Source organism: Macaca mulatta, chromosome 17 (assembly GCF_049350105.2).
Source record: "Macaca mulatta isolate MMU2019108-1 chromosome 17, T2T-MMU8v2.0, whole genome shotgun sequence".
NCBI classification, from domain to species: domain Eukaryota; kingdom Metazoa; phylum Chordata; class Mammalia; order Primates; family Cercopithecidae; genus Macaca; species Macaca mulatta.
This window is the reverse complement of record NC_133422.1, coordinates 68,596,575-68,621,238: the sequence shown is the minus strand read 5'-3', so window position 1 is coordinate 68,621,238 and position 24,664 is coordinate 68,596,575. Positions and strand designations below refer to the sequence as shown.

The window sequence follows — 24,664 nt, the reverse complement described above, 5'->3', positions numbered from 1 at the left end:
GATCCACCCGCCTCAGCCTCCCAAAGTGTTGGGATTATAGGCGTGAGCCACCGTGCCTGGCCTGAATCAATCATTTCTTAAACTGACAATTGACATATTGATATAAGGCAGTTTAATTAAATATTTCTTCAAATATCTTCCTCTTACATGCAGTAGATAACTCATTCAAACCAAATTTCAGGTTATCAGTGTAGGTTATTTCTACTTGTTTCCTTTTACTCATCTGTACTTTTAGAGGAAGTACAATTTATCTTTCTTGAATATACTTTGCTTTACTTTTTTCTTTGTCAGTTTTATAAATTCACACTTTTACGGCATTTATGTTTAAGAGTTTGCCCTTGAACACGTAGAGTAAAGAAGAATCACTGAGCTGAAAGCAAGGTAAATTATGACCATGGGGGCTCATGCAAGACAAATATTGAAAAATGGGCTTCCCTTTTTAGTAATACAAAAGAATAGAGGAAAGTGAAATGCATACTCCATTCACAAATAGATGTGTGTTGACTTTTATACTTGTAGCAGAAATAGCCAGAGTTGCAGGATGCTTGTTTTAAGGATGGTGCTCATCTCTTAAAACCATTTCATTTCCTACTAATAAAAAATTGTATTTACTAAGGGAAATCCAGGCACCAAAACTAAGTCATGTACCTACTGTGCACTTCATGTTCAAAAGGAATTTGGCTCTTTACCTGAAATATACTAGTCTTTAAAATAATGCAATATAACTTCAAAGCTCAAAGGATGTGGTGTCATAGATTTAGTTTAATTCCTTTTTAATGTGAAGTACACAGTAAATTTCTTTAGACACCCCCTATAAAAGGTACATGTTCAATTAATCACTAAGTCATACAGTGGAATTTATGTAAACTAATTTTCTACCAAGACACAAGAAACAATTATGCTCCTGTTTCGTCTCATAATAAGACTGCTAAAGAATGACCAACATTCCAAAACAATTATTTGAATATATTTGTTATATTATTGTCATAATGGATGCACACTGAACTTGAACTGTGGATTAAGTTATTTATACTGTGGAATTAAGAAATCAGACCAGTCAGTTAACATGTGTTCTATCAACTGTTATATGATCTTCCTGTGGGCCAATCTAACTCAGCTAGAAAGTAGAGAAAAAAAAGTGTCAAATGACAGTTGTCTGTATTTTAAGAGAAAATTGTTTCTAAATAATCATAAGAGATCCCTAAAGATGACTTGTTCAGCTTTTTGTAACATGTATTTATTTGGTTCAGTAAACACTATGCCTCCGCAATGACTGTATTTATGAGATCCTGTGTCAGAATGTATCTTACGCTACATTCAGTGAGTCAGGTTCCTCCCGAGATAGTTTTAGTAATAGAGTAAGTTCTGTTTGGAATTTTTGGTTCTAACCAGAGGAAGTTCTGCTCATTTGCTCGTCTCTCTCATTTCTCAGTATTACTTAAAAGCACTTAATGTCATTAGCCCAATCTTCACAACAGTTGTATGAGTTTGGAATTAACATCACACTTCTATAGACAGATAAGCTAAGACCTAGAGAATTTTAGTGATGATACCAAGATGGCACAGCTAATAAACAACAAGGATTGCTGACGAATCTAAGTCTTTTGTGTCCAAGTCAAATTTTCTTTGAATAATATCACACAACAGGCTACAAAACAAAGATTCTTGTGACGGTGAAGCCATGAGCTATGTAATGTTAGGCAAGTTACTTTATAATCTTTTCTAAAAATTGCCATGAAATTATTTCTCAACACATTTGTAAAATAAAATGGAACATAATTTATTTAAATGACAGATGACCGAAAGGGTAGATAGATAGCTGGGACCATCTTGTGTGTACGTGTGCATGCCTGTGTATGTCAGCCCCGTCTCTAAACATCCCTGGTGTTACTCAAGAGGAAAGAGCATATGAATCTTGAATGACATTTAGTAGAATATTATGCAGTGCTCCTCAGCTCTGACTACACATTAAGAATCCCCAGAGGGGTTTAAAGATGGAATAGTATCCAGACATATTTTCCTTTCTTTTTAAATTCCAGGTGATTAAAATATACGACCATCATTTAAAATGCTTTTTGTTCACAGACAGACCATAATAAGATTCAGCTGATAGCAATAGATAACTGTAAGAAACACAGCTAGTACTCTGGCAACTAACATGTCGGAGGTTTTAGATTCATTTGACATTCATTCAACAAAATGCCTAAAGCTGAAATTACATTTTAGGATGTTTATTCGGAAAAAAAATTATCTGATTAGAAAACCTCAAATGTAATTTCCAGATCACTCAAAAAAACATGCTCACTAGAATGTTATGTGTAATATTTTATCAAGTGGGTTAATGTGAGTAAAACTGACTAAGAGAGTTTTGGAGAAAAGATAACGTAACAGTATAATCCTTCTTATGTTTATCTTTAGGTTTTCACACACATTGTTTTTAATGAAGTATATTGTTTCATTTACTTTTCTGGCCTTTTGTGTGTATTTATGCAGTTATTTAATATGTATTATAAAAATTTAAGGTTTACAGTGGACCTTTTCAAGGAATATTATATAATCTTTGGGAAAACGAAATTACTCTCCTCTTTGACAAAAACCCAGTGTTCTTCTACAGTCTTCATGTCGTTAGAAGGAGGGTTTTAATATGTTAATATGAATACAGTAAGTTTTCTATCTTTCATACCAGGGACATCAACAGCAAAAATTCAACTATAGTCATCACTCCCAAGCAAAGATCGCGATGGGCTTTTATTTAAAAATAAACAAAAAAAAGTCCCACTTAGTTGACACTGCCATGAGAATTCATTAATGAATCAAGAATTGAAGAGTTAGTAAACGAGGGCAAAATTTTAGTATGAAATTCTTTGACCTTTTTGCAGAAGTATCTCTTCCTTATGCTTAAAACTTATGACCTTTCTTTGTTGTTTCTCCTCTTTTCAGTGTTCTAGCCCCTTTGAGGCCTGTTCCTGAGTGGCATACCCTGTATCTCCTCTTACTTTCTCTAATACCTATAATCCTTTCATTTTATTTTTCACTATTCTAAGTATTTCTCACTTGGGAATTTTTCCTTTGTATCTCCTCAGCCTTCGTTCCCCCTTGTGGCCATTTGTAGTGCTCCCTTCCTGTCAGTACAACTACACATTTACAGATGCAAATCTCAAAACCACTGCCTTTTTTTTTTTTTTTAATGGAGTCTCGCTCTGTTGCCCAAGCTGGAGAGCAGTGGTAAGATCTTGGCTCACTGCAACCTCCGCCTCCTGGGAGAAGTGATTCTCCTGCCTCACCCTCCTGAGTAGCTGGGATTACAGGTGTGCACCACAAAACCAATGCTTTTGATTTTCCATTTCCTAAAAGTAAAGAAATGAACTTCTAATGATGATTTCAGGACTAAGACTTTTGGGTTGTTTTTCTTCCCTAAAAGGAGGAACACAAGTATGTGCCATAGCTGTTTTGAGACCATATTTTAGCAGTACTTCGGGCTTTACAAATATGTCTGTGTAATCTGAAGCTGGAATTGTGGGTGATTTTACCTGCCCCATAATCGTTGCACAAGAGATTAGTGTCAGCTGTCAGGATATGCTGCTGTGTCAATACTGTAAACGGATGAATGGTACAGGAAGGATTTTGTCTTCTTTATAGTGATGAAGCATTATTTTTGAGTGTGCTAGCTGCCTTTGAACTACCACATATGAAAAAGGAACCAGCGTCTGTCTCTGTGATGTTTACAAATTCATGTGTAATTTGTAGAAGGTTCTAAATAAGATTTCTTTGGTCCCAAGGTTTGGTTTATTCTTCCTTATTTTTGTGAGCCTTTTCTATATTCTGGTTTGAGCTCATGCAAAAGCCATATAATTCTTAAGTGTCTCAAAGCACCTAGGGGCTCTTAATATTTGGCTTCACAGATTTCTTGAATGCTAATATTATGCTTTAGCTGTAATATGTAATGTAGCTATATATTATATATGCTATATATTATACTGTATATATTATATGCTATATATAATATATGTTATATAACATATAATATATAGCAAATATTATTTATTAGCTATAACCTTGTTCATAATGTTCATAACAACAAGGTGTTGTTATGAAACTTCTTAAGAGGTAAATTATTTTCCTCAGTAAGAGATTAAGAAGATATCCACAAGAGGTAGACTTCTATTCATAATTTAGAGAAGTCTAAGCAGTCTGCAAAGCTCAGTGAAACTTGGTGCCTCACAAGCAATCTCTTTACAGATAAGGTCCACATTTATCAGCTCCCCCTCCTGTATTGTCTGTCTACCCAGTCACCTTTCATTTACGTAATAGAACGTTTCTGCAGTTATGTGCTCTTTACTCCTTGATTTGTAAATGTATGTAGGAATCTTGTGTCTAAGTAGTTAGAAGGAGAAAAATTTGTGGTGGAAATAATCACTATTTCTAAAGTAAGAATTTTTGATATGTTAATATTGTAAAAGGAGAAAAACTTACCTAGAGTATATTTAAAGTCAAACCAATGGTGTTTAGTAATATGTGCTTACTGATATATTTTATCTTTTAATGACAAACTAGTTGGTATATTTTATGAAAGCAGCCTAAACAAAGAATTTCTATGTGGGTATAATATAGTAATAAGAAACATTTTGCATTATTCTACAAAGAAATAAAATAATAATGCTGAAATTGAAATACTGTTCTAGTTACAAGAGTAGATAATGCTAATAGCTTTTATCAAAGCAGTTCAATTTATAGTGTTTGTTTTTTCTTTGTTTTTTAAATGTCTTTGAGGAGATTAAAAAATTTATTTCTCAATTTCAGCACATAAACTGAAAATCTTGTCATTTAGAATTTCATACAGTAGATATTTTAGATGACTCATTTTAATTGTTTCTAAGTCATATGTTTTTATAGGTAAATAACCATGTTAGCTAAGAAAAAGGAAAAAAAGCATTAAAACATCAACCCATTTTCTATTTTAGTTGATCTGGTCCCATTACTGATTTATTTTCTTTATTTTCTCAGTTGCTGAGTAAAATGCCCTTGCACTACTGCCTATTGTAGGTTTTGAATGGAGCTGTAATTTATATTCTGTTTTAAAAAGACTTTAGGAAGCATGTTTTGTTCCTTTAAATGTATGCTGAAGTTTTCGGGGGAATAGCACACCAAAATCTTTTATTAAATGAGAAACAAAATGAACCAATTTAATATAATTGTAGGTATTGTTCTGATACCATAAAAAGTGAAAAAAAGTTTTTGTTCCTCATGTAATAGAAAAATAATGTCTATGTTAACCTGGCCAAACAGATGTAACCAAAATAATCAGTATAGTCTAATTCTCTCTTTTTAGTCTGGACTGACACTGCTAATAGTACTCTTATGCCATTTGGGGACTTGCAAGCAGACATTTCATAAATGTTTGTTGAATTTATGAATGAGTAGATATATGAGTAAAATTATATTCATGCAAATAATAGCATGCTGATCACATTAATCTGGGTAAAATCTTGGAGTCTATTATTATCAAATTTTGCTCATTAAAACTTAAAAGAGTGCAGGTGAACTTGAACAACATTATCATTATTATTTTAGATGAAATGAAAATTCATAGACAAATTATAATTTTCAGAATAAGTTTTTCTTAAATTGTTTCCTAAAATGTCACTTGTAGTCGTGCACATTATTTTGAGAAAAGTTAGCTAATTATTAGAAGTGACTTCCATTTAATAAATTAGTGATCAGGTGTGGGAGGTTGAAGAACTTTATGTCCTTTTTTAATGCTCAGAATATACTGAGTAAGGTATGGTAACTCTTGCACCAAGTATGAAAGTAGAAATTCCTGGTGAGTTTTCCCACTATTATTGCCAGATACTACGTTTCCATATTGTGATAGTGTTGAGTAAGGGTTAGAATCTTAGAGATTCCTATAACCTGTTTTCTCCTTCATAGAGCACTGATTTCATAGTATTTTAATAATTGTCTGTCTGTCCCAATAGAATGAAAATGTCTTTATGGTAGAGGCCTTATTCTGTTTTGTACTCTTGTGCCCTCAGTTTTAATCACAGTGACTGTCACTGAGCAATCCTTCAGATATTTGGAGAACGAATAAATGTCCCATAGCAGTAAGAGAAAAATTAATAAACATTCAAGTGGTAAGCCATGCATCGATAAAATGTGTGATAAACAAAGATAAATATATGTTCCATTTTTCTCCCCACAGTCTCCAAACGTCCACAACTATCCCGATATGGAAGCCGTTCCCCTGTTGCTAAATAATGTGAAAGGGGAGCCCCCGGAGGACTCGTTATCTGTAGATCACTTCCAAACACAAACTGAGCCAGTGGACTTGTCAATAAACAAAGCCAGGACGTCCCCTACTGCCGTTTCATCCTCCCCAGTTTCCATGACAGCGTCTGCCTCCTCACCTTCTTCAACTTCAACCTCTTCATCGTCTTCTAGTCGTCTAGCCTCATCCCCAACTGTTATCACATCAGTATCTTCAGCGTCATCTTCGTCAACAGTATTAACTCCAGGGCCCCTTGTTGCCTCTGCATCTGGTGTTGGAGGCCAGCAGTTTTTGCACATTATCCATCCTGTACCGCCTTCAAGTCCCATGAATTTACAGTCTAATAAACTGAGTCATGTTCACCGCATCCCTGTGGTGGTACAGTCGGTGCCTGTTGTCTACACAGCTGTAAGGTCACCTGGAAATGTGAACAACACTATTGTCGTGCCGCTTTTGGAGGATGGGAGAGGCCATGGCAAAGGTAAGAGACATGAACAAAGCCTTGATTTATTTCAGCACTACAGGTGACTTCATTTTTGCGGTGAACGAAACCTAAATTGTATGCAAACACTACATCTGAAGAAGTTCTGTGTAGAGCAACACAGAGACACCAGCTGTTGAGCCTTCAAGTAGAACACAGTTTAGAGGGAACTCACCGTATGTTTATGTGGGTATATGCTCCAGTTTTGCTCAGTGTACTTTTATTTACCATAGGTCATGTAATGTCAGAATTCAGATATCTAAGTTTGCAAAATAATACTTGCTTTGAAATGCTCTTCTTTAAGTTCTCAGTTGGGAAGGGCAATCTATGGTGGACATAATTACTTATGAAGTGTAAATTATAGATTATGAAGTGTAAAATTTTCTTCAGTAAATCAGGATATTTCTTTGTTGAGTTGTTCAATTGGAATTTATTTAGGTGGTAATAATATAAAATGTTGTGAAGTTGCGATGCCTGGAATCTAATTATTCACTTTTGAGTAACCTAAAATTAAGTTGCCATTAAAATAATTCTAAAATTAGGTGTTTGACTATAATAGTATCATGTAGCTTGTGTTATTAACTTCTTATAAGGCTAAGTTATTATTTTAAGGAACAGGATGATTCAGTATACGGGAAATATTTCAAGATGCAATATTAATATTCCTTTTTAGGGTCTAGAAGGCAGGAAGATAACTTTTCTGCATGACTATGTGTAATCATCACTAGTTATTTAATTAAATTTGATAGTTATGCAGCTGGTCATGAAGTTATTTTCTACTTCTAAGTTCTTTTTTTCCCCGAATTTTACTAGAAGAAATTGTGATAGCGTCATGCTGTCTTTTCTCTTTCTTCACTATCCGTGAATCTAAAAACCAAGCCACCCCTCAATAGAAACTCAAAATGTCCATAATCATTGACTTATTCCCTTTTAAAGGAAATACATATGTATGTACTTTGTATTCAGAGCCTAGAAATAATGATGGATTAAGATTTATGTTGTATTACTTTTTGCTTTGACACTATATTACTACTGAGGCCTGTAATTAAAATATGATCGATGAGTACATAAAACACTGCCTTCTCATAAGATGCTAGTAAATATGGTTGTTTTGGTTCTTGTATGAGGTGGGAATAAATACATAGAAGTAACATTTAATTGTGAACTTACAGAAATTTTTGCAGATATGAATTACAAAATTGTGCATTCACCATTAGCAAGGTATTATTTTATCTGCAGTAAGTTTCTTCATCACACGTGAAATAAGTTTCACCTTCCTAGTTTAACCAAATCAAAATCTGATGATTCAGAGCATACAGGCGTTTTAGACTGCAAACTTGAGATGCAGACACCTGTAATCTCTTTCTTTTGTTCTCTAATGGGCCAGGAGCTAGTCCCACTATTCTCTAGTGAAAACATAAAAGGAAGAGAGGAATTAGGGAACCTTTTCATGGATTTTACCTGAGCCAAACCCTCTTTGATATTGCTGACACTTCTGATTGAACTGAACAAATCAAATTTGAATAATAATAACATAACTGCAGGCCAAATCAGGTATTTATTTTATTTTACAATTTAGAAATGAGATTGTAAATTTTTTAAGAATTAGGAATTAACAAGTAGCAAAACATGCAAACTTGCATATTATCTTGTATATGTGTATATGTGTAATGATAGAACCTAATCTTTGTATAAGATGAAAGTTATTTTATTATAAAGTTAATTAATAAAGATATTAATGTTGCTCATGACCTTTCATACAATTTTGATTCACTAATGAAAGAAACAAAAGTGATTTTTTTTCTTTGCCATGATCATTTTGTGAGAGAGATTTTTATTTTGAAAGGATAATATATAAAGTATATTGCTAAAATTTAATTTTCTGAAAAATGAATTATTGTAGCAGAACTTTTAAGACTCATGCTATAATTTGCTGTCTACATGAATATATTTGTTTCATGCATTATTTTTTACTTAGTAATTTTTTCATATCAAGAATAAAAATTTAAGCATAAACCCTGCAGACTGTGCTATGATCATTAGGAATAAGAGATTTGGGATCAAGGATATATGAGTTAGAACCTGGCTTTGTCACTTATACCTATGTAACGGGAAAGTTATTTAATCTCACTAATCTTCATTTTTATTAGTGATAAAATAGGGATAATAACATGATCTAGCCTAGAAGATTATTGGGAAGATTAAGAACATAATATATAGGCTGGGTGCGATGACTCATGCCTGTAGTCCCAGCACTTTAGGAGGCCAAGGTGGGTGGATCACAAGGTCAGGAGTTCAAGACCAGCCTGGCCAACATGTTGAAACCTCGTCTCTACTAAAGATACAAAGAATTAGCCGGATGTGGTGGCGCACGCCTGTAATCCCAGCTACTTGGGAGGCTGAGGCTGGAGAATCACTTGAACCTGGGAGGTGGAGGTTGCAGTGAGCCAAGATTGCACCATTGCACTTCAGCCTGGGCGACAGGGTGAGACTCTGTCTTAAAAAATAATAATAAATAAAAATAATGTATAAATGTCTAACATCCATCAATTATCAATAAGTGATTGAAATTACTTATCTCTTCCAAAAAAAATCAAAATAATATTCAAAAAAGTTTTCTCTTTTTTATAAAAACAAATATGGAGGAACAAAAACTTGTTGAATTTTAAAAAGAAAAACTACCTCAAGATGTTGGTATGGCACTGCTTCCCAAAGTTTTTACAACAACAAATTATAAGGGATGAGCGTTTAGTATGAGAAATTATCTGAGGACATCCCATATTTTCTATTTTTATTAGTTTATACTAAGTTTTTATAATCACCGTATTCTACAAATGTTGCTATAGCATTTTATATGTTTTTTTATTGCTTAACTGATTAATTAGGTAATAGTAAAACTGTCTAGTGGAAGAAGCCTGCCTACCTTACAGAATGAATAAAGGAAAGGGCATTTCAGTAATTCCTCAATTCTTTGTTTAGCATATATACAGCTGGGCAGCGAGCCAGCAATGAAGGCTGAGAGAATAAAGGGAGCCCCCATTTCTCTTCCTTCTTAGGATGTGTATTTCTGGTATGCATGAGCAAAGGAAAATACGATAGAGAAGTTGGATTTTCAAAATGCTAATAATAAAAATACAAAGTGTAATGCATAAATGTAGATGATTGTACTGGCTCCTTTTAAAGTTGATATAACGTTGTATCTGGTCTCTGATAGAGAAATAGGTTACCCTACATGTCACATTACGTGAAGGACTGTGAATGCGCACAGCCGTGTCTAAGCTCATGTGTCCTGTCAGTTGAATTGTTTGTCTTTTCAGCTGTCTATTGTGCATCTATCATTATCAGGCATTTTATTGACACCAAAGATACAGTGTTGGGCAAAGCAGATGTTGTTTCTGTCTCATGGTGCTTATAGTCTAATGAGAGCTACTGACTTTCCACAAAATGATCATAGAAACAAATAACTGATAATTGTGGACAGAGTTGGACTGAAATAGACCATCCAGGGAGTTGCCCAGTGGAATGGGTTTAATTATAATCGCAAATAGAGAAAGCTGTATTTGGCCAAAGTGTTTTCATGTAGGATGTCATGTTCTAGGAAGATACGTATTTACTGTGATGCTTAGGGTGTGGTGAGGGTTTGGGAAGGGGTGGGGTGAAACTTCCACAAGGGATGCTTGACTGAGGACAGAATGGCATGAAAAGATTTTTTCTAAACTCCTTCCTGAGAAGTGTGAAAATGCCTTCTAGTGAGGCTAGAACCACAGCCTTTTCAAGTGTGTAAAGAATAGTGATCTGAAGCAATGGCAGGTTGTCAGCTAGCAAAGAACACCCTGACATCTCTATTGGACCTTTGATATAGTATGTGATATGAAGAAAAATGGAATGATGTCCTAGAAGGTACAATAAACAAACAGAATTGAGTTATGAGAGGGAGGATGTCAGAAAACGTCTCCTGAGGAAGACATTTTTCCACTTGAAACATAAGGACATGTAGCAGTTAGCCCCCAATAGTGGTGGTACTGGGAGGTGCAGGGCTCACCACATGAGGGGAGAGTTTTGTTATTAGGTTGGTGCAAAAGTAATTGCGGTTTTTCTCAAAGGGATGGCATAAACTGTAGTTACTCTTGCACCAGCCTATACTATGGAAGCTGAAACATGATATTTATAAACCGAACCCTAAAGGGATTATTTGACCTCACAAAGGAATTTAAGTCCTTCTTGGGTAAGTTCGTGGCACATTTCCTGGGAGACATTCATTAGCTTTCACCAATATTTAATAGAAGGAAAGCACTGAGCAAGCTTGCCCAACCCGCAGCTGTGGGCTGTATGCAACCCAGAACTGCTTTGAATAAGGCCCAACACAGATTTGTAAACTTTCTTAAAACATCATGAGACTTTCTTGCAATTTTTAAAAACTCATCAGCTATCATTAGTGTTAGTGTATTTTATGTGTGGCTCAAGTTAATTTTTCTTCTTCCAGTGTGGCCCGGGGAAGCCAAAAGATTGGACACCCCTGGCATCGAGGGTCAAGACAGATCTCAGGCAAAGTTATTCTTGGTTCATTATTGACTTGATGGAAGAGCAGGCATGTTTAGGATTCTCCTTTCTTCCGATATGAAGTGTGCATTTACTTTATACCAACTACATTTCTAGGAATTGGTGTCCCAAAATGAGCAAGTCCCTACTGTCAGGGACCTTACATTCTAGTAGTAGTGACAGTTCATGTATATCAGATGCTATAAGTGCTGTGAAGACAAATAAGGCATGATAAGGGAGTTGGAAAGTTAATAGGAGAGGGGCACAGTTTTAGGTATAATCAAGGAAGGCCTCTCTGAGAAGTAAGCTGTACCAATAATAGCAGGGAGGACCTTTGCAAAAGAGAGAACTATAGCTTCAAAGATTCTGAGGCATGAGTGAGTATAGCCTTTGTGAGTAAGAGCTACTAGGAGGCTGGTGGAACTAGAGAGGCTTGAGTAGGGGAAGGGGAGAGTAAATGAAGGATCTGATAGGTTCCCAAGGCAATGCTGTACAGCCTTTGGTTTTGTTTTAAATATGTTGGGAAGCCACTGAATTCAGAATGAGCAGGAGGGTGACATGATCTGTTTTACCTTTTACAAAAATCATTGAGCCACTGCATGCTGTAAAGAATATGGGGAAGGAGCGAGCAGAACTAGGAAGAACTAGTAAGGGGGACTATTGCAGTGTTGGTCTGATGGTGGGATATGAGGGAAGGAGAGGAAATAAGGATGACTTCTAGGTTTTTGGCTGAGCTATTGTTCTCTACTAAGATGGGCATACTGGAGTTGAGAGAGGAATTCCCTTTGGGACGTGTTAAATTTGATATGCCTGTTCCACATTTGAATAGAGGGAGCTTGAGATGGGAGTTGGATGGGTGAGCCTGGAGCTCAGATGAAAGAGGAGGCAGATTTGGAGAAATAAAATTTGGGAGTCACTAGGGATCATCTCAGGAGAGCCCAATGGAGAAGGAGAAGCATGGACGACTGGAAACTTGAGCATTATGAGGTTAGAAAGTGAAGAGGGGTGCAGCAGTCAGCATGGAGACCCATCAGTTCATGAGGAAAGTGGAGTAATGTTAAAGAGAATGCAGGTGGAGAGTGTTTTCATGATCAGCTTGTCAATGGTATCAATTGCCTTTCAGGGACGAAATAAAATGAGGACCGAGAATTGTGGATTTGGCGAGGGAGTGTTCATTGTTGACACTGACCAGCAGTGTGTCAGTGGAATGGTGGGGACAAAAGACTGCCTGAAGTAAGTTGGTGTTCAGATGGGAGGTGAGGAAGAGGAGGTTGAAAGTCTAGATAGCTCTTTGGAGTAGTTTTGCTTTAAAGAGTTGTAGAAAAATGGAATGGGAACTGGAGAGGCATTTAGGTTCTCAAGGGAGGAGTTTTAAAAGAAGGAGATAGTATAGCAAGTTTATATGCCATCAGGAATAATCCTACATATTCATCTTCTGTTTTTTGTATTTCCTTTCATTTTCCATCATGTATCTTTTTCCTAACAATTTTCTCAACATAGTAAATAGACTTTAGAATTCAGATTAATTACTGCAAGATGCGGGTATGTTTACAGTACAATATAAGCAATAATGTGCAATTAAGGACTTTGCTTTTATGATTCTTCCTGCTTTAGAATTGTCCATTTCCAACTCTTTACTGGATTATTAGCAAACAAATAAAAATAAAAGTAAAATTTGAGTTCCATTGATAATTATAAAAATGATACCAGAAATTATATAAAGATAAGATCAACATTTTTTTCTTCATTGTCTAGTGGAATGTGCAGGATAACTGAAAATAAACCATGAGTCCAAAATAATCATTTTGTCCTTTAAAGGCTTTTTTTTTTTTTTTTTTTTTTTACATTTAAACATCAATAGGTATTACATTTTAGAAATTCAAGATACATAAAAGGTAATGTCAGACAGGTGTGGTGGCTCATGCCTGTAATCCCAGCACTTTGGGAGGCCGATGCAGGCAGACTGCTTGAGCTCAGGAGCTCGAGATGAGCTTGGGCAACATGGTGAAACCCTGTTTCTACCAAAAATACAAAAAAAAAATAGCCAGGTGTGGTTGTAAGCACCTGTGGTCCCAGGTACTTGGGAGGGTGAGGTGGGAGGATCACTTGAGCCCAGGAGGTGGAGGTTGCAGTGAACTGAGATTACACCACTACACTCCAGCCTGGGTGACAAAGCCAAATCCCATCTTAAAAGGAAAAAAAAAAAAGGAGTTAATGTCATAGCCAGTCTGTGATCAAAGACCTGGGTAGTAAAAAACAAGAGGACGCATCTCCTCCATTGTATACCTGAGCCAGTCCTTTCTCCATGTTGATGGAGGAATAGGTAACCTTGATGCCTGGGAGTGAGACTTGAGCAAGGTCGTGATTGATCAGTGACTTTGAAACCATCAGGGCCTGCAGAGGCCTGGTGCAGCCAAGTGGGTATTTTACTTTGCCCAATTTTCTTTCCTAACCACTATCCTTTCCTTCTTTATTAAATTATGTAGATGCTCTGCTCTTTCTCCCCTTTCCCTACATTTCTGTCTTTTCCTTAGCCATGCAAAAGCAATCAAATATCGACAGGACAGTAATAAAATAGATTGCTTGAAGAAAAGGAGCCCAGCTCTGGTTTCCTACCCACCCACATTTTCTCATGCAAATTTAACACCAGCAGCAGAGTCTACCAGGATTTTAGCAAAACATATTTATTGCATTAAGACTTTTATTGGAATAGTGTCATGCTTGAAAAAAATAACTTATTATAAGTCCAAATGCATTCTTTCTTATTAAAATAATCATGTGTTTAGATCCTTGAGTATGAAGTACCTTTCCCAAAATACCTGAGTAGAACATGTTGATACTGCTGTTAAGAAACCAATCCAATTTGGGTGTGCAATTTCTTTGGTCTCCTCCTTTTAAAGAATGTTGCTTTCTTACTATATTTAGACACAGACACACGGTGAAGAATCCTCCAAAAATATGTTATTTTCATAGCATCCATTCAGAAGTTTCAAAGGGATGTGGCTGTAGACTAATTTGAAATACACCCCATTTTCTTCCTACAGGCTGTTGCTTTTCTCAGCAGCCTATAGAAAGAAGCCACGAGTGTATTTTTAGTCTCATGCTGGTTATATTTGTGAAAGAAAATATAGTCATCACAGAGATTGCTGCAAAACTCATTGGGCATTGTGACCTTAGGTTCTGTCCCATTGGTGCAACTGGAGTTGATTCTCATGGAACTTCCCATTTCAGATCTCTTTGTCTCACTAATTTTCTTTTGTCGCCAGCTTTCTCACTTACTGGTGTCTTTGTTTCAGGTCACGAATCCTTCCTGTTCTCAGTTGTTGGAGACTTCATTCATGTCACAGACTCACTTCTTCTGTCTACCTTACATGTGACTGTCCTTTTTTGTTCACCATTTGGTGAAATCCTGGCATCACCTGTCCATATGACAGAATAGTCCTAGGTAGCTGACCTGTGATTATGTGTGATGTTATCTTTGCTTCCCTTGATGAATTGATTCTGTTTACTCTTAAGTATGGTGACTAATAGCCATAGGTTAATTCTTCAATTTAGAATTTGATTTTTATCAACAAACTAGCCAGTTACTTATGGTCTCTACTTTTTTAATGTTGTTTATTGGGAAATGGGACTGGAATATTGCCGTTTTATGGTTTATGATTATTAAATATAGGCTTTGATAAGACTTGAGCGTTTCACTCTTATGGCAAAACAAAGATAGGAGCTTGTTGAATAGTGAGAGAAAGGCAGGCAGTCCATATTTATGAAACATTGAATTTTCACTGTGAGTTCAGAACCCTTTTTTTTTTCCTACAGATACATTGGAGATTTGTGGTTTGTTTTTACCTGATTTTCAACATGGAGTAGACACTTATCTGCATTTGTTCACTTCTGGGCATGCACAAGAGGTTGAATAGATTCCATCAAAAAAATTGGCTTCTTATGCTCTTGTTTATCTGAAGTGCCTACAATCTGTCGATTCCGCTGCTTCATCTGGCATAGACTGAGATAGTTCTATGATGATGATAACTGGCGCACGGAGGAGACAGAAGCTGTCTGTATTGTTCTAAGAAAGTTTGCAGGAAAAAGAAAACTCTAAGCTCCTCATAGACTGTCAAGTGCCCAGAAATGAGTTTGATTAGCTCCCCCCACCTCCCTGCATGAAATAGTAAATAAAAGTTTAAAGTAGAAAAGAGGAGGAAGAGGAGAAGGTATGGATACCCGGGATGGTTCATTTTAAAAGGTAGATGTTACTCAAGGAAGTGAAGATAAAGAGGACAGTCAAATCCATTTGTTAGGTAAAGTAGCTAAAGCAAGAAGAGGTTAAAAAAATGGGCTTTGTTTTCATTTCATTATAAAGTGATATTAGGTGCTACTGAATAAGGTAACCTGGCACACTTTTATTTATTAGGTCAACTTTCTCCTATAATAAAAAGACCTAGTTTATGTTTAAAGAAAAACTTTTATGCTTACATTACATTTTACTGGTAAAGTATTCTAATCTACATACTTACTTTTTCACCAAACCTGAAAAGTTTTCTGTAAACCTGAAAAGTTTTATCTGATAATATTTAGTACATTTAATATTACATATTAGAGTTTGATGTGTAATATCTTTTATTTCCCTTGTGAATAGTTCTATTTAAAAAAAAAAAACAAACAAATTTTTTCTCTCCTGGAATTGTGTTCTTACTAAATATGCTTCTCATTTCATATAATACAAGTGCTGTTATGCTATAGGGGAATTCTTATTCTACATAGTAGATTGCAAGTATTTGTAGAATTATTTTGATGCTATTTTGGCATCTATACTCACTGTAAGAAATACATACGTATATGAAAACGTATTTAGTAAATAGACAGTTTTTCATTAGTAGGAACAAATGAAAGAAGGAAGAATATAAGATCCAAGAGGGAAACTTGGTCTTAGATTCATTACCAGCACTGTTTTAAATTGGCTTTTTAATAATTTACAACTCTGTTGCTGCGGTTTCTGTTTCCTGTTTTTTTCTTACTCCCTTAATAATTCTTTTTCTGTTCCAGACTGTGTTACTATTTTCTCAGCTCTTTCACTCTGCCTGTTTTCCTTTGTTAATGGGGAATTTGATTAACTGGGTATTCTGCTTTGTATTCTTTAGAAAACAACTAATTGATGTTTGTCTTTCTATCCAATAAGTAAAAAAGAGCTACCAATTTACAGGGTGATAATCACATACTGAATTCTTTCTCCAGCCACCTTTATGTAGGGGAAATGCTACTTTGATCATTGGCCAATTGTTTCGTTTTTCAAGACCAGGCAGCTACACCATCTTTTTTTCTTTTAATAATTATTTCATTTATTCAACAAATGTTTTATGGGCAATATACAAGGCCAGGAATATCTCCCAGTCCTAGCTAAGGCGCTTGAAAGAGAAATTCTTTATAAAAGCCAGCTCTAGTTTACAATAGACTAAAATGATGATCATACTGTGGGTCATTTCCTGTTGGAAATCAATTTAATAGCTCACAATGAGTGATTTTAAAGAAATGAAATAGAATGGTGTAGGTTGAAAAGTATCTGAGAGTGTCACCCAAATAAATATTATTCCATGAAACTTTTGTTCATTAACTTGTTTACATATATGCAAATGTGGTGCTGTGAACAGGGGGTGTGTATATGTACTGGTCATGATGAAATATATATTTCTTACTGAGAGACCCCACCGGATGTCTCCCTGCTTTCACTCAGCCACTTCCCTTTTCCTTGCACCTCCCTTTCAAAGTACCCTCCTCAGTTCTAATACCTTTTTTCTCTCAATTTCCCTCTATTTTTCTGTCTTCTTCCTTTTCTCAGTTGTTTTTCTCTGTCTCCCTCCACTCCTCACCATTCTACCTTTTTCTGAGTCTTGATTTTTCTCATTCATGTCAATCAAATCACCTTTACCAGAAGTCATGTAATATGGAACGATGAGACCTCTAATGAAAATGACAGTCTTTGTATTGCCATCTAGTGGCAGAATTTTAGAATGACATGAATGGAAAGACAACAACTCTACAATCTAATTATTTTTTCTACCATGCCCCTGAATTTTCCCAGCTAGTTTAGTGTTGTAAGACAGTGTGGTGAATATGACCCTTTTAAGTAAAACTCAAACCTGAATTCGAGACCTAAGTTATCTACTTTGTTTTCAGAGCTCAAGCGTATGAAAATTTTTTAGGACTATATTTGATTTGAGCTAAAATAAATAAATAAATAAAAAGGCTTAACTTCTTATCCCACCTCCCATACTGGACATTTGCATATGACTGTATTTAGTGGAAATAAAAATGCCGTGTTCTGTGTATCAGTGCTTAGTGTTTTTTAAAACTATGGATTAGGTTTGTTGGCTAAATGGAAGCATATGTATGCCAACTTGTGTGCTACTAGGAAGTTTTGCTGAGAGGTGAACCCGCTGAGCAAGGATACCAGTGCCCTAGAATGTCATAGAGAGAAAATAAAATTAAAATGGGCCAGGCATAGTGGCTCACACCTGTAATTTCAGCACTTTGGGAGGCAGAGGTGGGCAGATCACTTGAGGTCAGAAGTTCAAGACCAGCCTGGCCAACCTGGCGAAACCTCGTCTCTACTAAAAATACAAAAATTAGCTGGGCATGGTGGCATAGGCCTTGTAATCTCAGTTACTCGGGAGGCTGAGGCACAGGTATCGCTTGAACCCTAAAGGCAAAGGTTGCAGTGAGCTGAGATCATACCACTGCACCCTGGCATAGGAAACAGAATGAGACTCCATCTCAAAAAAATAAAATAAATAAAATAAAATAAAAATAAATACAATGGACAGTTATGTCTTGGGACAGAAAGAGTTCAGGATAACAGAATATAGAAACTTAGTAAAACTGAAAGAACTAGGAATAGCCCTTGGAGAATTCATCAGATTAAACTGCCTTTTCAAATACTAGGGTCTTAGGAATCAGTAGGAGCACGGTAGAATTAGAAGAAGCGTAATACTTTGGTAGGTATATGGGTTTCTCAGTTCTTTGGGGAGAAAGATCTAGTGGGACTTGGGTAACCTATAGTAAGAATAAGCTCCTCTGCTGAGAACTGTGGTGCTTATATAATGTGGTTTATATTGTTATAAATCCTCATTTCTAAAATAAAGAAATTGTGTGTGTGTGTGTTGGTGGCGGGGGGTCTCCCAGAATTCTACACTAAAACTTAAGCTCCATGAAAGTACCATTTCATCCTTATTAGCTAATATTTCCCCAACATTGTGTTTGACACTAGTAAGTGTTTTATTGAAGAGATGGATGAAGAAATGAATGCATTAATGGAGGAAACACTGCAGGAGCAGTGTTTTGTGGGAGATGCTTAGGAATGCTGTGGCCAGTATAGACGTGCAGTCCTAAACCTTGACCATAGAAGAAACCTTCCCATGGTGAAGTAGAAGGCTGCCAAAACATAACACGTAACCAGCAAGCCTCTGCACATCCTCACATCTACCTCACATACTCCCCGTCCATCTCAGTCTGTTGCTATTCCACCAAATACGTCTCACGTCCCAGCCATGTTGCATGGCCCTTCAGGTGACATTCTACCTTTATCCATGTAGAAAGCAAAGGGAGGCCTTTTCTTTCTCTGACAAAAGAGCTGGTTCAAATGCCTTCTTTTCTGAAACAGTATATACCAAACTGTAAGGCAATTCATACACCACCCCCGGCCCCACAAACACACACACATCATCTTTTCTCATTGCCTTACTGCCTTACCCAACATCTGTCACACAATAAACACTCTTTAAGTGCAGAATGAATGAATAACATCACCAAAGCTCTTGCTGCAGTATGTCAATCTGTAGTTGTCTGGTATTCTTGAATACGTTGTTTCTGCTGTTTCCCAAGTTGTTTTGTTTTGCAGTACTTAATATTAAAGAATAATGTTTTGTGGTACCTTATACTTGATGTGATTCAGGTTTTAGTAGTTTCTGGAATGAACCCCTGAGGGTAAGAAATATTCTTAGGGCTTCCAAACAGTCTTAATACGAAGATATTGCTGTGTGAAAATTGTAGTCAGTTCTTATTTATTCTTTTACTCTCAGGTAAAATATTTTACCTGTGAAACTAGGATAACTAATAGCTTTGATTGGATCCAGGCAATTAATAGAATCTGCCAGATTTCTTATATAATAGTAATGCCAATTTCATTTCCCAGTCAGGGTGAAACAAATTATGCCTCCTACCCCACTGCAGTTAACTGCATCAGCATCATGGTGCCATAAAATCTGAAAACTGTGGAGTATGGGTAATCCCACTATAAATTGTAATAAAAATTACCTCTCCAGACTCTATATTCTCTCCATTAAGTTCATAGACAGTGTCTCTTTGTACATAAAGTTTTATGAAATAAATCGACCATTTCTCCTGTCCTTACCAGATAGCAAGCTGTTTTGATTTAAAAGCTGATAATGATGCAATCAGTTTTTGGTGTTTGTAGAACATTTTAAAAGCATGAATTTCCTTTAACAAACCTTAAATAGAAGGGAAATACTACTTTGCTATTTTTATTTGTACTACAGAGTTAAATATCTCTCTGAGAGAAAGAGTAAATGATGTATTTACCATGGTGGGCCCATTTGTTGCATCCATAAAATGAAGATTTGGTTTCCCTCCTCAGATCTCTGATCTTAAAAGTGTATTAAGTAAACCGCAGCACAAATCTAAAAGAGCTTTGTGTGGATTGTTTCCAGTATTTGGTGTTTGGAGGGGATTTTCAATTCTTGATTGCTTTTTTGTCTCTTCTGTGCTAAATCCAAGGGCTCCCTAATCATCTCCAGTGTGGCCTTTGTCAGATGTGAATGTTGTAAATCAGTCCTCTGTAAACAGAGAGACCTTTTAAACAGAGGAAACCTTCTAGAGGCCTAGGTTGTAAATCTCCAAAGAACATGAACTAGACTCTGGAGGAAGTCTTACGTTATAATGAAGGGAGAGTAGGTGCCATTTGAGGCGAAAGTTGGAGAAGCGTAAAGCTTTGGTACTCAAAGTAGGTAGGAGTGTTTCAGACCAGGAAAAGAGTAAATAATGAGGGTAGAGAATGCAGGGCACACAAAAAATGGAGAATACTGTGCTTGTACTGGAAAGTAGCCCACGAGGTCCCCTCCCACGCAGGTACTGCATATGATACAAAATATGTTGCCTACATCATATGTACTCTGTGTTACTTATAGGAAAGATCCTCCCTCTTTCAAAGCATTTTAACTCTTGGCTTGGATATATTTGTTATATTATTTGTGAATATAATTTTCTAACCCCATAAGTAGAGAATAGCAAATAAAAATGCAAAGAAAAATAAGTGATAGGAATACTTCTCAATCGTCATTTTTATAAATTGGGTTCTCCAAAATGTCTTCTCAGTAGATTTTTATGGATGCCCAATAGCCACAAAATTTTGTAGCACTTCTCTTTCTGTAGATTTCGTTACTGAAAGAAAATAGATCTACTGATTTTGCATTACCAGTTTATAGATGCTGAATACCTCCTGAGATTCTCTTCTGCCAATTCCCTTCGCAAATTAGGAAACTCCCTTTATCTGTAGGGGCACTGAGGGTAAAAAAGTGGCAGCCAGCAAATAAGATGTCAAAATTATTATTAAAATAAGAACTTGAATAATTGCAGCAAGGTCTTTCTGGATGGGAACAAACGGGCTAACACGGCGCGTTAGTCCTTGGAGAGAATACTTTATTACAGCGTAATAATTGCTTTTGAAATAATGACCATTAGTAATGAAAGAAAAGTTAAATTATCATCAGTCTATTTGAAAAAGGCAGCAAAGTATGAAATAAATCTTGTAAATATGTTTATTAAAAATCATTTAAATAATATTAAATAACCTTTATTGAATGCTTTTACATTCTTTCTGCTTTACATGTGTTATCTGTAAGCCCAACAGTAACCAACATATAGATATTATTGTCAGTCTTTTGCATTGAGAAAACTAAGACTCACGTAACTTTCTGTACCACTTATAAGGGCACAGCTTAAAAGTGGTAGAGCCTTGAATTAAATCAGAATTTTTAAATACTCCATAGCCATTTTGCTGTACTTAGGCTTGATGCTTTAAAAAGTATGCCTTAATTATCTAGAGAATGTGTCAGGTTTTTTTTTGTTTTTTTTTTGAGACTGAGTGGCTCTGTCGCCCAGGCTGGAGTGCAGTGGCCGGATCTCAGCTCACTGCAAGCTCCACCTCCCGGGTTTACACCATTCTCCTGCCTCAGCCTCCCGAGTAGCTGGGACCACAGGCGCCCGCTGAGAATGTGTCAGTTTTAAATATCCAATTCCATAGTTCCTCAAATTAGGTGGCATTATGTTTTTAAATCATTTAGTTTTTTGACAAGGATTAAAATTTATTATGTTTGAAATCTATTATATATGTAAATAAGTGAATACGTGTGTGTGTGTATGAATTGCATGAGGTAATTCCATGTTGCTAAATATTGAAATTATAGTACTGTATCATGTATTTTCATTTCTTTAGCATCCTGCAGCCTGAAAAACAACAGCCTTAAGCTGTAGGTTAACATTTCTAGGTGTAGGGAAATTTTGTCAAAGTGTGGTTCACTGAGTTTCAGAGAACGACATCCATGTCATTTTTAGACATGTCTGGCCCCTGCCTGAAGCTCTTTTGATCAGGGAATTGGTTAGAAAGACATATACAACACAGACACGCCTGTTCTTTCTTGCCTCGTCGTGGTAGTAGTAATTTTCTGGAAAACACAAGGGGAAACTATTAAAGACATGGCCAACATTTATTATTACTGTTATAATTATATTTATTTTTCTTAGATTAATGAGTTCAATAAAATTCTGAGCACTAGCCAATAGCTAATGATCATTATAACATTACAGTTTTAGAATTATCCAAGCTTATATAGCAGATGTTCAGAAATGCCTTCTTCAAAATTGGAAACTAAATTCAATAAAGTGTGTGTTTGGTTATGGAGAATAGCTTCATAGTAAAATCTGGCATCTTCCAGTTTTTGTTTCAGTGTCTTTTCAGAGCCATATAGTATCTTTTCTGTTTTTGTAGTTCTCCATTATTCATTAAGTTTATCAAAGAGTAAAAGATCTTGCGTGCTGTCCAGAATGTCTTGGTATCATGGTATGTCGTAGGAAGTATTTTCTAGCACATTCTGGAAGTCATTGTTAAAGTAGATCATTATCCATTTAACATCTAACAAATGAGCGCTCACTGGTGATTCACTACTTAGTGGCATTATTGTGCCCATTGGTATAATCTACAGTAATCAAGATAGTATAACCTCCAATTATGTGTTTTATTATCTCATTATCCACCTTGCAACTAATGCAACTATTAACAAGCACATTTCTTGCCTTTCTTGGCCAATTGTGATTACTTTAATAGTCACGGTGATAAGTCCCTCATACTTAAAATAAACCTCCTCTCAATCATAACTTACACTAGTTTTAACTATATAATTTTGTGTGATCTGGTATAAACAGAGGATTACAGTTTTGTCCATTTGCAAGTCTAAATAAGCCACTGAATGGTTCATAACTATTTTTCAGTATTGTGTTCTATATTTATAATTACGATGAACGTTGAGAATGCAATCATCCTTAATAGCAAGAGTAAGCCACCACAGACTTTTTTAGCGTTATTTATTCATTCCATACCTTATTCCAGAAAAGATATAGGTGGGCTAAGCCATATTATTACTATTCAGTCAGTAATCCAGCCAGTTGTTATTGTTCAGGCAGTCAGAATTTGCAGAGACCTTGCGTATTTGTAAGTTTCAAAATGCAGTGTCCATCTGATACCCGGGCATGTTAGAATATGCTCCGAGAAGAACTTGGTACTAGACTTTATTTATGCATCTATATATAAATATAAATGCACATATACAGAGACAGATATATGTGGACATGTATATATTTTTATTAAAAAATGATACCACCTAGAACTTTATATAGCAAATGAACCTGGTTGACGTTATAAAAGTCTTGGATTTTATTCCCTATCTTGCAATATCTCCGTGAGAAAAAGATCTTTATTATTTCAACAGGGATGTTGATTTTCATATTGATTTATTTTGTTTGTTGCTCTCTGACTCATCTGTCAAAACTAAATAAAATTTGGCCTGCCAGATTCAAAAATTAAGATTTCTTTTTTAAATTTTAATCTCCAATTTTTCAACCTTTTGCTTTACCCAGGAATTGTGCAGTGTATTTCTTTCCATTCACTTATTCATGTGATTAATACACATTCATGATTTAACCACATGCACAACATACAGTACTCACAATACGTTCATAGTCAAATGGATAAAGCAGACTAAAAAGCCACAGTGAGACGAGCTCTGTTATTCCAGTGAACCCAGGCCCACAGAGGTGGATTGCAGAGGAAGATGGGCAGTACACTGGGTGGTGGTATTGGTTGGCGGTGAGGTGTGGTTATCACTCCAGGAGAAGGCTGTTTCTCAGAAGAAAGTATTAGTTACATTCTCTATGTAACAATGGAGGAAAGGAAGGGCAGTTTTTGAAAATGCAGTCTTGGAAATACAAAAAGGTATACTGTATCCTGGTAGATAGATTCAATGAGTAGATAGGTTAGTATTGTTCAAAAGTACTTAAAAGAAATGGAAATGAAGCTTAAGGGCAGTATTCATGTATGTAGTTATCACAGGCCTTCTGTGCCGAGCTAAGAAGTTATTTACTGAACTCTACAGGGAAGCACAGGAGACTTGGAAGTAGATGGGAGTTAACATGGTAACACTAAAATTTGGGGCATGAAAGGTTGAATGTATTGAAAATAGAGGGAGGGAGACAAGTTAGGAGACTATTTCAGGAAGCCAGGTGAGAATTCCTGAGAGCCTGGGCAGGGCAGTGTGAATGGAAATGTGATAGAACTTGTTGGCAAGTTGGATGTCAAGGATAAAGGAAAGGATAAATCTAGGATAATGCCCAGGTTATTGTTCTGGCACAAGTAGAAAAGCTGACAAAAGCGTGAAAGAAAAGTTAAGAGACATTGGTTGAAGTATTCCAACGTATATCTAAAATGACATTTATTGGAATAGATAGAACGCAACATTTAGAGAGATGTCTTGGAATTTGGGAAAATTAAGGGAGATTATGAATCTTAGATTGTAGACAAACTCAGTAAAAATCAACTCATATCTAGATATAGTGCAGTGAAATTGTCAAGCATGAGTTCCCTAAAGAAAACCTTAAAAGCTTAGCTGCAAAGGAATGTAAGAATAAAGACTTTGAGCCACAACAGATGCTGGAAAGCAATGCAATAGGCTCCTCAATGGGTTGAAAGATCCTGAAATTCTGTACTGGGCTGAAATAAAATTCCATCGAGTGAAATTTAAAAAAAAAAATTGTACATA

At 35.9% G+C, this 24,664-nt stretch overlaps 1 protein-coding gene across 1 annotated transcript in view; it reads left to right on the top strand.

The window, feature by feature from the left end:
• KLF12 (KLF transcription factor 12) overlaps positions 1-24,664 on the top strand; it is a gene marked incomplete at its 5' end in the record, with an annotated part of 257,074 nt that overhangs the window by 88,642 nt on the left and 143,768 nt on the right. Inside the window, 1 exon segment of the mRNA NM_001258129.1 lies at positions 6,200-6,746. Coding sequence (NP_001245058.1) covers positions 6,200-6,746 — 547 coding nt within the window.